Source organism: Impatiens glandulifera, chromosome 2 (genome assembly GCF_907164915.1).
Source record: "Impatiens glandulifera chromosome 2, dImpGla2.1, whole genome shotgun sequence".
Taxonomy (NCBI): domain Eukaryota; kingdom Viridiplantae; phylum Streptophyta; class Magnoliopsida; order Ericales; family Balsaminaceae; genus Impatiens; species Impatiens glandulifera.
Window position 1 is genome coordinate 51,428,267 of NC_061863.1, and position 12,346 is coordinate 51,440,612.

The window sequence follows — 12,346 nt, forward strand, 5'->3', positions numbered from 1 at the left end:
CCTAACAATATAATAATTAAATATTCGCGTTTTTAAATTTATCAATTATTTATTAAATATAATAAAAATATTACCATACTTATATGGTTAAAATATTAATTAAAAATGTTATTATATTTAATAAATAATTGATAAATTTAAAAACGTTTTTATGAATATATAATTATTATATTATTATAGTTAAAATATTTTAAATTTATTAGTATTTATCAATTATTTATTAGAAATGTTAAAGGGAATATTTATTATATATATAAATAATAATTAAAATGTAAATATATATATATATATATTAAAATATAAATAATTAAATTTATAAAAAAAATAATCAAATTTAAATTATATATATCAAAATATAAACAATTGAATTTATAAAAATAATAATTTAAAATATATATTAAAATATAAATAATTTAGTTTTATATATAATGAATTTTAAATGTAAAAAGAATAAATTAAAAAAATTGAGTTTGAATAGTAAACTAGGTTAGTTTAGGAATGAATGAACAAACTAGGTTAGTTTGGGAAAGTGAATGCCAAACAAGGTTAGTTTGGGAAACTATCCATCAGTAACATACCTTACTTTTTTTCGATATACCGAAAAATTTGATATTCTCGATATATTGCCGTTAAATATTTTTGATATACCTATAATATCGATAATATTTCTCATCGATACATATATTTTATGTTATATTAAATAAATATAATATTTTTGTATAATGATTAACAAAAATAATATTGTCATGTAGGGCAAGTCTATTCTAAAATTTAAAATTTCCTAGTAAATTTTTATTCTAACTAGTTTCATTTATCAAAATTTCATAGTATATTGTTGTAGACTGAACATGAGATGACTAAGAACAATCAAAATCATTCAAAGAGTCCGAATTTGGAATTTGGAAAACAAGATAGTAAATAGGGTTAGGTAGATAATTGGATTTTGGGGAGGAGATAAGCAATAAGCACATATATAATCTTATGGGTATGTTTCAAATTTTGATTAAAAAGTAAAATATAATAAATAAAAAAATATATGATTAGACTCGAAAAAACTCGACGAGCCATCAAGCGAGTCTTACCTAAGCTTAAATTCGGTTCGAATCTCAAAAGAGATGGCTCGAACTCGGTTCGAACTCGAATCGAACTTTGACCGATTGACACACGAGCGACTCGACTCATTTACACCCATAATATGAAAAATTAATTTAATATTCAATATTGCATTATTTTAATTGAGAGAGACGAGCTTATCATTTTTAATCGACATAAGACTTTTCGGTTTTGTTTCTTTTCCCTTAGACGATCTCGTATTATTTTTATTTTCAAATCCTGAAATATATGCATTTATGCAAGTCTTCTATTGTTTCAAGCATTCATTTATCAAGAACATCACACATGTTATCTATAAACATCCTCATAGGATTGTTTGCTACCAAACTTCACATGTTCTTTGTTCTTATTAGAGAGGTAAAGTGGATTTTTTTTTTTTTTTTTTTTTTTGAAAAGATTGTTTTACCCTTTCTCACAGGGAGAACAGGAAATGTTTGGGAGCAGAAGATCCAATCTCATAAACATCTATTTCCTCTAAAACTAATTATCTTTTCATATTTAAAAATTATTACATAAAGATTTGAATAAGTATTGATAGTCACTAAGGGTAAACATTATCGTCATCAATAATTAAAAAGTTTTAGCTCAATTTTCATTAAAAACCAACAATTATGTAATCAATAATAAACATTTTTTTTAGTCTAAGTGTCATTGACAAGGTTGGAAGTAAGTAGTTGATACTAAACTTTTAACTACCTATTTATTTATCATTGTATCATTAAAATGTTTTTATTTTTTTATCTATTAATCTAACTAATTAATAACTTATTTTTTCCTGAAACAATATTTTCATTTTAAAAAAATGGAACAAAATCAAACTCCAAAAGAATTTTTGTTTAATGCATTAATCATATCATCAAAATTCATGCATTTATTTGAATATCTTGTCAAACTTTAATTTATAAATTATTAAGTCCCATCTTAGCATTCCTCCATAAATTCAACTAACTTTACATAATTGAAAAATAGAAAGAAGAGAAAGTCAGTCAATAACTCAGATACATTCTGAAATCATCATCTTATTTATTATAAAAACTTCAAGGCTTGATCATATATATTCAATCTTCTTCTTTGAGCAGATCATAGAAAACTTCTGGCTGTCTACACTCTGAAATACACAAAGCCTAGAACCAAAACACAATAATATATATCATTAAAATAGCTAAATTATATGATTGAATGAATGAATTAATTAAATAAATCCATTACCTGCATTGCATAAGCTATTTGAATCAATGTAGCTTCAGACCATGGTTTTCCAATGAACTGAAGTCCAATTGGCAATCCATTTTTGTCATATCCAACTGGTACAGTCACTGCTGGCAATCCCAAGAAATTCCCTGATATTGAAAACCTCACTAGTGCAGCTGAAAATTCCAAAAAAAAATAGAATTGTTTTTAGAGAAATCGACGAAAAAACACTTGTTTGAACATGTTTTAGTTACCCACCTCCATTGACATAGTCAAGTTCACCCGTTTTCAATGCATCGTTGTATATTGTGTACGCAGTTACCCTGTCAATCGTATAGAAAATATAAAAAAAACAAACAACTTTTAATAGGTTAAATGAAATTTCAAATTAATACCCTGTTGTTGGTGTGACAATAACATCTGCCTCGTCGAATATACGCTTATGTAATTGCATTTGACGGTTCCTGACATGACCAAAAATGTTAAGACAATTCTTCATAATGTTTTTTTTTTATAAATCTTTTCCATACCTAATCTTTTGAGCATTTAGATACTCCCTGCTGCTGAAAGACTGATAAACAGAAAGAGCCACCTTTGCATCCCAACCGAATTCTTTCGTACCCCTATTGATATTTTTATTTTCATTTAGATTAAACAATTTCATTAAGGAAAAAAAAAGTAGGGCAGATACATACAGCTTTTCGACATAACATGCAATCGCATTGCTGCACTCAGAACCGATTGTTACATAATGTGCCAATCGCATCACTTCTATCTCGGGTACATTAACATCTACAACCTTAAGTACAAAAAACAAACAATCTTTTAAGAATGTTAACTGTTTTATTTTTATTTTGTATGTCACCAAGAAAAAACAGAGTTACCTCCCATCCATAATGATGTTGAAGCTTCTCAACTGCTCTAGAACAGCAGTCTCCAACATCCTTAGAACAATCATTGAACCACTGTTTGATATAATATGAACAAAATATTATTGTAAACTTTCAAATTCTTTGTTATAATAACAAATTTATTAGTAATTTACCTCTCCATATCTAGCTAGCCTTACACCTGATATATAGTTTGGTGACTTCAGAATTGGCAAATGTATGTTATAATGCTATTTACATAAACAAACCAACATTAAATTCACAAAATCAACAAACATTACATCAAAAATTAAACTCGGTGGATTGATGATACCTTTGTTGAATTATCCGCGGTGGGAAGTTCACCACTTATAGCTGTATACCTGAAATTTAAATAAACAAGTTACAACAGTAATGTTTTTAAAAGGTTGTATTCAATTATAGAAAATGAAACCTACACAATTAAAGCATCTTCAATAGTTCCTGCAAGTACCCCAACCATCCCAACTGTCCAATTCAGAGGAAGAACACTACAAGAGTAAAAAAAATTTGTGAGAAAATTATCAATATTCGAAAAAAAAAAATTGTTTTGGTGTTTACCCTGATGGCGAAACTCGACCAAAAGTTGGCTTCAAACCAATAACACCACATAGAGCAGCAGGCATTCTAACCGAACCTAAAATGAAATAAACAAACAATTATATTCAAATTACTAGCATGAAAAATACTAATACTAATAATTATCAATATTATTAATGTAATTGATAATTGACATAAATTTCACCTCCACCATCAACACCAAGAGCAACAGGGCACAATCCAGCAGCAACTACAGCAGCAGATCCACTCGAAGAACCCCCAGAGATTTTATCGCGATTATATGGATTTCTGGTTGCCCTGTAATAATAATAAAATGCATCTAAATTAACGACAAATTAGAGTATGAAATCAAATAGATTAAGATTGTTGTTGGTGTTGTTGTTGTTACCCGTAGTGAGGATTAATACCACTGGTTCCTGCCCCAAGCTCATGCATATTTGTCTTTCCGACAAGAATAGCACCACATAATCGTAAGCGTTTAACACAACACGCATCGTCTTCACATGATCTTACATTCTGCAGCCACTTTGTTCCCCCTGTTATGTCAATTATGAGTCTTAAATGATTTGAATTGATATGTTAATTCATGAGATCAAGATGTTATGCTTTTATGTATATATATGGTACCTGTAGTTTTATATGGTAGACAATCTATTTCATCTTTAATAGCCACAAGAACTCCATCCAAAGCTGATAATTGATCTCCTGTAATGCCACACTCAAAATAAAATAGTAAACAATGACAATTTTAAGCATTAAAAAACATCCTTAACAATGAGACAAGTCTATTTCATACCTGTTTCATATCGAAGTGTCGACTCATTGGCTTGTCGAAGAATATCTTCAACATTGTAACTGATAAAGAACGACATGTCAAGTGAAGGTTCGGAAGATTGTTGTACAGCAGCTATAAATCTTTCTGCAACCTGTTTAGAAACATTGAATTAATACTAAAACAATTGAAATAAATAATGGTTGTGAAAAACTTACCATTCTTGGATTTATCTTCCCTGAAGTATAGGCTCTTGAGTAATCTAATATAGTCCATCTACGAAAACTCGAGTTTATGTTACTTGATATAGTTTTTGACGGGTTTAGGCAATCTATAGCCTCTTGCACTTGCGAAGATGGAGATAGATTCGACTCTATCGATATTACATCTTGTTCTTTAACATCTGTTAAATAATTAAATAAATGAAATAGGCGGTTTTGGACATTTTTCTAAATCATAAACGCGACAATTTTACCTTCGTAAGGTTGCAATGGAACAAATACAGGGTCTTCTTCCAAATCAGCATATGAAACAAGCTGATTAATATATAAGATCATTAATGCAAGTATAAAATATCAGATTTCAAATAAATTATTAACAAAAAGAAATAACACATTTGGACTTTTAGGAATACATAATTTTATTGTGTATAAAAAAACAATTTTCCAACTACCTAGCTATATATGTGAAAGGCAGGAAATTAAATGAGATGTGTACTTATGGCTAAGTAGATGAATAGTTATGTACTCATTAATATATAACAATATATTTATTTAGTATGGTCTGTTATTTTATTTCTCTTTTTTTGTCTTTCATTACTATTCAATTGAAATTATGCTAGCTTTCAACCCTGTAATTTGTTATAAGAAATTGAATCATGACCCTAAAATGTTGATTATATATTTTACAAGTTTATTAATATAACTTAATTAAAAAAATACTTTTGTATATGGGTTCTAACCAGATTAATATTATTTTTTACAGTTATGGAGAAATGAAAAGGTAAAATGAGAAGAAAAATAATTATAATATTTAATATAAAATAAATTCTTTTGTAGGTGCATATGGACATCAATTATAATGCATACAACATAAATAGAAAAAAAAAAAAAACTAGTTTGATACCTACCTCAATTAAATTATCAACATTAGTATATTACTCTATTTTTTTTTTATAAATTTTAAATATGAACTGACATTTTTATCAAAAACATTAATTTAAATTCACAATATTTCCAAATTATAAAAGATAAATAATAGTCATAGTGGGTCACGAAAACAAAGCCAAAAGCAGTAACGATGATATTAAGTTTAGAGAGAGAAAATGACTGTAATAAGTATAATTAGGAAATTAAATAACATGGGCATAAATATAAAGTAATAAATAGAAGACAAAGAATGTGATATCTTCTATTTAATAATTAATTATTATACCTTGTGAATTAGATTATTTCTCTTCAAAAAGTAGAGAAGAATAGGGCCGAAAATCCTCGATTCCAGAAACATTGCAAAGATCTTAACCAGTAGCCCAGCCATTCTAGGAGCTATATATATATATAAATAAAATTTAGACATTTCAAATGATCCATTTATGAACAAAAAAAAAACAGAACAGAGTATGTATACCTTTGACGTAAGCACGCCGGTAAATTTCGTCACTGTGAGGGCCAAGGTCAACCTTTGCGGCCGGTTTGTAAACGACCCCTTTGGTCAGAAACATTCCCATTGATCGATTGGACAAGAAACAATAAAGCTGGTGTGTGCGGTTAATTAGACTGAGAAAGTTACATAGAATTGCAGACCAAATATTACAGAAAGAGAGAGAATTTGTGATACATATATAGAGAGAGAAATTGAGTTAAATAAATAAATAATTGCCAATCGGGGGACCCAGAAATAAATAGCCTCTTCAAAATGACGGAGAAAACAAGAGAAAACCAACTTGACTTACACTATCACGAAAAACTTGTTTACAATTTTGGATTTATATGTTGTTTAATCAAGGGGATGGGTTATTTGGATTTTTAATTATTATAACGTTTTTTATTTCAATTTTAAATAATTTAAATGATTATATTTGGGCTTTTTATATGGTTAACTTAAATTTTATGGACATCTCTTATCAAATCTCACTAAAATTATACAAAATAACATTTTGTTTAATTTATAAATAAATAAAATATTCACTAAATAATTTAACTAACTAGTTTTAACAAATTGAATCCATTCTTTAAAATTCAAAAGTTGAAACTCTTCCTTAATTTAATTGAAATTTTGATAGTTAAATTAGTATTAAAATTTTTAATTATTTATTTATAATTTTGATGTATATAATAAGTTAATTTAAGAGTTTTTGTAAACTCTAAACATAAGAAGTCACAAATAATAAAGTTTACAAAAATAAAAATAAATTCAAATCTCAATTAAAAATTTGATAATTTGATAAAAAAAAATTATAATAATATAATTTATTCAAAATTCAAATAATTTATTTTTTCTCTAAATTTTTTAATAAAATTCACTGATAACCTAACACTAAACTCTAGAGTTTTTTCTCAAATATCATTTTACTCTTTTCTCATCAATTAAATCATTTAATTTATTATTTAAAATATTAAAATATACGAATAATTTAAATTATTAAATTTTATTTTATTATTATATATTAATATATTTTAAGTCATTTTATAAAAAATATTTTAACCTCTTTAAAATTATTATTTATTTTTTCTTTTTAAATTATTAAAATAATCTCAATCCAAACAGATTCTAAAATTCGGTTGGGACGTAGTTTTTAAAAAAATTATGATTTCAAAAGTAATGACCAATGATTATTTTGAATGAGTAATTTATTTTTAAATATTTAAAAGATATTAATATATAATTATAAAATAAAAAACAATATATAATATTTTAAAATTTTAATTAATAAATTAACTAATATATATTTTTTTTAAATACTATATTTTAAATTAAGTTATTTAAATAGTTCAAATTAAAAAAATTCTATTTAAAAGTTATCAGACGAACAATACAAGGATAGGAGAGCGAAAAGTTGCCGGAGAATCTTGGGAGGCTAACCTGTAACCACCTTCTACATTAATCAACATTTAGCGCTAGTTTGATTCAGTTTATTGGCGTTAGCTTATCCAGTTTATTCTCGTGTAAATTTGATAAGTTTATTGGCGTTAGCTTATCCAGTTTATTCTCGTGTAAATTTGATATGATCTCAACTTATTTAATCATTAAGTTTAGGTATGTTTTCAGTTGATTCTGAATTAAGTTTTAATTGTTAAGCTTGATATGTTTGATACAGTGTACAACTTATTTATTTTTAATATTTTTAATATATTATTTAATAATTAATATTATATATAGATATAATATTATATATATTTATTAATTTAATTTTAAATATTAATAAATGATTTAAATTAAAAAATAATATATATTTGAAAATAAATTGTATTAATATATAATTTTAAATATTAATAAATGATTTAAATTAAAAAATAATATATTTTAAAATAAATAATATTAATATATTAATTTTTATAAATATATAATTTTAAATATATTTAATATAATATATATATATATAAATATTTAATATTATTTAATATTATCTTTTTCACATTTCCACTCTATAATCCACTCTTTTAATTGTTAATTTATTTTTATGTTTTCTTACGTTTTTATTCATCTTGAGATTTATCTAAATTCTAATCATTATTTTAAATACTTAATTAAAGTTAGTTTAATTTCTAAAATTATAATTATAAATAAAAAAATATTAAAGTGTATTTATATTTTATATTTTATATTCTGTTTAATTACTTTATATATTAAGATACATATATTATAAATAATAAATAAAAATATATTTAAATATATATTTTTTATTATAATAATTTTATATAAAAATATTATAAATATATGTAATAGATGAGAGAGAATGAATAAAATGATTAGAAAGAGATTAAATAGATGAGAGAATGAATAAAATAATTAAAAATAAATAAAATTGATAAAAGAGAATGAATAAAAAAATATTTAAAAATAATGAGAGAGAAAAATGCTGAAGAGGAAGGGAGAGAGAAATTTAAGTTTAAAAGCAAAAGTGTGTTTAATTGTATTTTTTTTGCGTGAATTTATTTCGCAAAGTCCGTAGCATCTCAAAGTCTGTAGCATAGCATCTCAAAGTCTGTAGCAGTTTATTAAGCAGACTCCATACGCGATACGCGGCTTATTAACGTAAAATCAAACTAGGCCTTAATTTAAGAACTTGTTAATTTCAGTTTATTTATTCAATAAATGTTAATTTGATTAATTTTATGTAGTTAATTTTTTAAATAAAATTATTTAAAAAAATTAATATATAATGAAAAATAAAATATTATTTTTAATAAAAAATATTTTAATATTTTAATCAAATAATTAAATTATGTGATATTTAATAATGATTGAATTAAATAAACATAGAACATATTTCAGACTGTATTTTATTTTGAGAGTTTGTTGGAAAGTATTATTTCTATTTTTCATTATATATTTAAATAATCACAAATAACGTTATTTTTAATAACTCAAACAATATCATTTGGGAATAATCCATCAAATAACTAGTAACCAAACAAGGCATAACAAGCCTAAGAGGTTGTTTGATCTTGGATTTGTTTAAAGTTTTTTTTAAACAAAATTCATTAGATCAAACTAGCTCTAATTATTATTATATTTTTAATATTTATATCACAATTTAAATTAATAAGTATTTATTATGTTTCAAAATTATAATAATACAAAAAATAGATTAAATTAAAAAACACTTAATAATCTGAATTATAATCTAAATTACATTAATAATCTTATATCAAACAAAACCAAAATTTACAAAATATTGGTTTTTAAAAGTCATTAATAATCTTGCCTACTTTTTTTTTTTATAGAAAAGTTAGTGGTTGCATGTATCTCTCAATTTAATGTCAATTTATTATGGGTAGTTTTTATTTTGTAAATGCTTTGGTTACAAAATTAAAGTGGTTGAGTGAGATTTACTTTTTATTATTATTAATGAATTTTTAGTTAAATTATTATTTTAAATTATTCAAGATATGATTTTTTTTTTTAATAGTGGTTGGGTAATTTAAATGGTGAGAATCAAGATATGATTTTTTTAAAAATAGTGGTTGGGTAATTTAAATGGTGAGGATCAAGATATGATTTTTTTTGAATTGTGGTTGGGTAATTTAAATGGTGAGAATCTCGAGTCAAGTAATATATTATTTTTTTATATAAATAATATTTATAAAATAATTATAATATATATTTTAAATATCCATATATATTAAAAATTATAAAAATTATTTTCACTAACCTATTATAATATTATTTTATTTAATTTGTGTTTTAAAAAAAATGGTCTCACTCTACCATTAAACTTGTTATTTTTTGGGCGAAAGGTCAATTTGAAGGATCACAAACTCTAGTGGAGTTAGTTAAGACCCTCCAAAAATAAATTTTATTATTTATAGACTTATGAATATCCAATGAGTCTTTATTTATTTTAATATTTTAAAATTAATAATATTTATATATTAATTAATTATTTAATGATCAGTTTTATAAATTGCATATAATGGGGGTATATAATTAGGTATATAAAATGTTTTTATTCCTAACTGCATAATTGGGTCAAGAAAATGTCAATACCTTTTCCACTAAACTTCAATGAAGAATTTGTCTAAATTATTTGACAAGAGACTAATGATAGGAAAAACATTTTGGACTAATAATTATTATTATTTTAATGGCGGACCACCAATAAGTTTGGATAAAGAGGAACACAAACTTCACAACTTTAACTTTACATATGGTGACACGAAAAGTAATGATATTGTTTTGAAAGTGATTATTTATATATTTAAACAACACCCAACAAGAAACTAAAAACACCGATAATTAAAAAAAAAGAATAGTGTGATTACTGGTTAGTTTAGATTTGAGATCACAATCAAGGTTAATTAAGAAACAAGTTAAGATAAGACTATTTGATATATATAACATTTGATATATATAACCATTTAAAATAATTTGATATAAAAATGTTATTAGTTGTAATTGAATGGGAGGTTATAGAGGTGATACTAGTCATCCTTAATTAAAATTTTTAATATATATATATATATATATATATATTAGATTTCTCTTTGGGCTTGATTGAGAAAAGAGTTTTTTTTTTGACTTTATCTGAATTTTATCCTAAAAATTAGGAAAAAATTGGTTTTTAAAATTTGAAGACTAATTTACTCTTTGACTTTAGAGGATATGGTGTAGGTGAAAGAATGATAGTTAGATATAGATAATAAAATTATATAGTAATTTTGATATTTAAATAATAAAATTATTTGATTTAATGGTTGATAAGATGTTTGAGTTTTGGAATAAAAACTGAGTTTTATCCCTAAAACTCTTTCATCAAACGATCTCTTTGTCATTTTTTAAATTATAAAATATATAATATAACAAAAGGTACATGTCATATATTATTCCAATATAACTAAAAAGTTAAAAAAAAAAAATCACCTAGAAATTGTGATTACAAAATCAAATAGAAACTCACACACAACATAAAATTTCATTTATAATACAAAAACTAATTAGAATTTTGAAGAATTTTGAAATGAGAATCATCGTCAACTTCTTTATTTTCCGTCTAATTACTAGATAGGTGTGTTTGACGAGGGGGAATTGAAATTGAAATTGGAATTGGAATTGGAATTGAAATTAATTTCAATTCCATAAGAATTGACAATGAATTACAATTCCATGAGAATTGACATTGAATTACAATTCAATTCCTATGTTTGAAAACATTATAGAATTGTAATTCAATTCCAATTCCTATGTTTGGGAAAATGATAGAATTGTAATTCAATTTCAATTCATATATTTGTAAAATAAAATATCGGTTTAAAATGTTAACTTCTTAAATATGTTTTCACGTTTTTGACACGTTTAAATATTGAATACGTTTTTGACATGTTTAACACATTTAACACGTTTTTGACATGTTTAACACGTTAACACATTTTTGACATTTTAACACGTTTTCACACTTAAAACACATTTTCACACGTTTAACATGTTTTTCATGTTTTTGGTATGTTTAACACGTTTTTGACATTTTTAATATGTTCAACATGTTTTTCACACGTTTTGACAAGTTTAACACATTTTTCACGTTTTTGGCACGTTTTTGACATGTTTAACACGTTTTTCACAGTTTAACATTTTTTCAAGTTTTTTACACGTTAAACACGTTTTTGGCATGTTTAACACGTTTTATACATTTTTGACACGTTTAACACGTTTTTCACGTTTAGGCACATTTAACACGTTTTTCACACATTTTTCACGTTTTTGGCACATTTAACACGTTTTTGATATTCTTAATACGTTTAACATGTTTTTCACACGTTTTGATAAAATTAACACGTTTTTTTACGTTTTTGGTACGTTTAACACATTTTTGACATGTTTAACACGTTTTTGATATGTTTAACACGTTTTTGACACGTTTTATTGATTTTGGACACGTTTTTACACATTTTTGGCACGTTTTACACATTTTTGGCATGTTTTACACATTTTTGGCACGTTTAACATTTTTTAACATGTTTAATACATTTTTGATACGTTTAACACATTTTGACAAGTTTAACACATTTTTAGCACGTTTAACATGTTTTTCACGTTTTCCCCCAAAAAAAACATGTTTTTCACGTTTAACACGTTTTTCACG

General features: G+C 24.4%; 1 protein-coding gene across 1 annotated transcript; it reads right to left on the reverse strand.

Moving 5' to 3' along the window:
- Nucleotides 1–1,995: 1,995 nt before the first annotated feature.
- LOC124925335 (fatty acid amide hydrolase-like) lies at nucleotides 1,996–6,376 on the reverse strand. The gene is made up of 19 exons (XM_047465306.1): nucleotides 6,172–6,376; nucleotides 5,980–6,089; nucleotides 5,021–5,081; nucleotides 4,764–4,948; nucleotides 4,570–4,699; nucleotides 4,401–4,478; nucleotides 4,162–4,309; nucleotides 3,958–4,070; nucleotides 3,774–3,849; nucleotides 3,632–3,703; nucleotides 3,508–3,556; nucleotides 3,350–3,424; nucleotides 3,189–3,269; nucleotides 3,000–3,103; nucleotides 2,835–2,927; nucleotides 2,700–2,768; nucleotides 2,563–2,627; nucleotides 2,323–2,480; nucleotides 1,996–2,237 (listed from the first exon to the last, which is right to left on the reverse strand). Exons 1-19 carry the CDS (start codon nucleotides 6,269–6,271, stop codon nucleotides 2,172–2,174), a joined length of 1,833 nt encoding a protein of 610 aa, XP_047321262.1. The 5' UTR covers nucleotides 6,272–6,376; the 3' UTR covers nucleotides 1,996–2,171.
- Between the last annotated feature and the right edge of the window lie 5,970 nt (nucleotides 6,377–12,346).

Bases quoted from the DNA above. Each gene is read 5' to 3' on its own strand.
- LOC124925335 (XM_047465306.1), bottom strand. From the start codon at position 6,271: ATGGGAATGTTTCTGACCAAAGGGGTCGTTTACAAACCGGCCGCAAAG. The intron at 3,104-3,188 runs GTAACTCTGTTT...TTTGTACTTAAG, and splicing joins AACATCATTATGGATGGGAG to GTTGTAGATGTTAATGTACC. The intron at 2,481-2,562 runs GTGGGTAACTAA...TGGAATTTTCAG, and splicing joins ACTTGACTATGTCAATGGAG to CTGCACTAGTGAGGTTTTCA.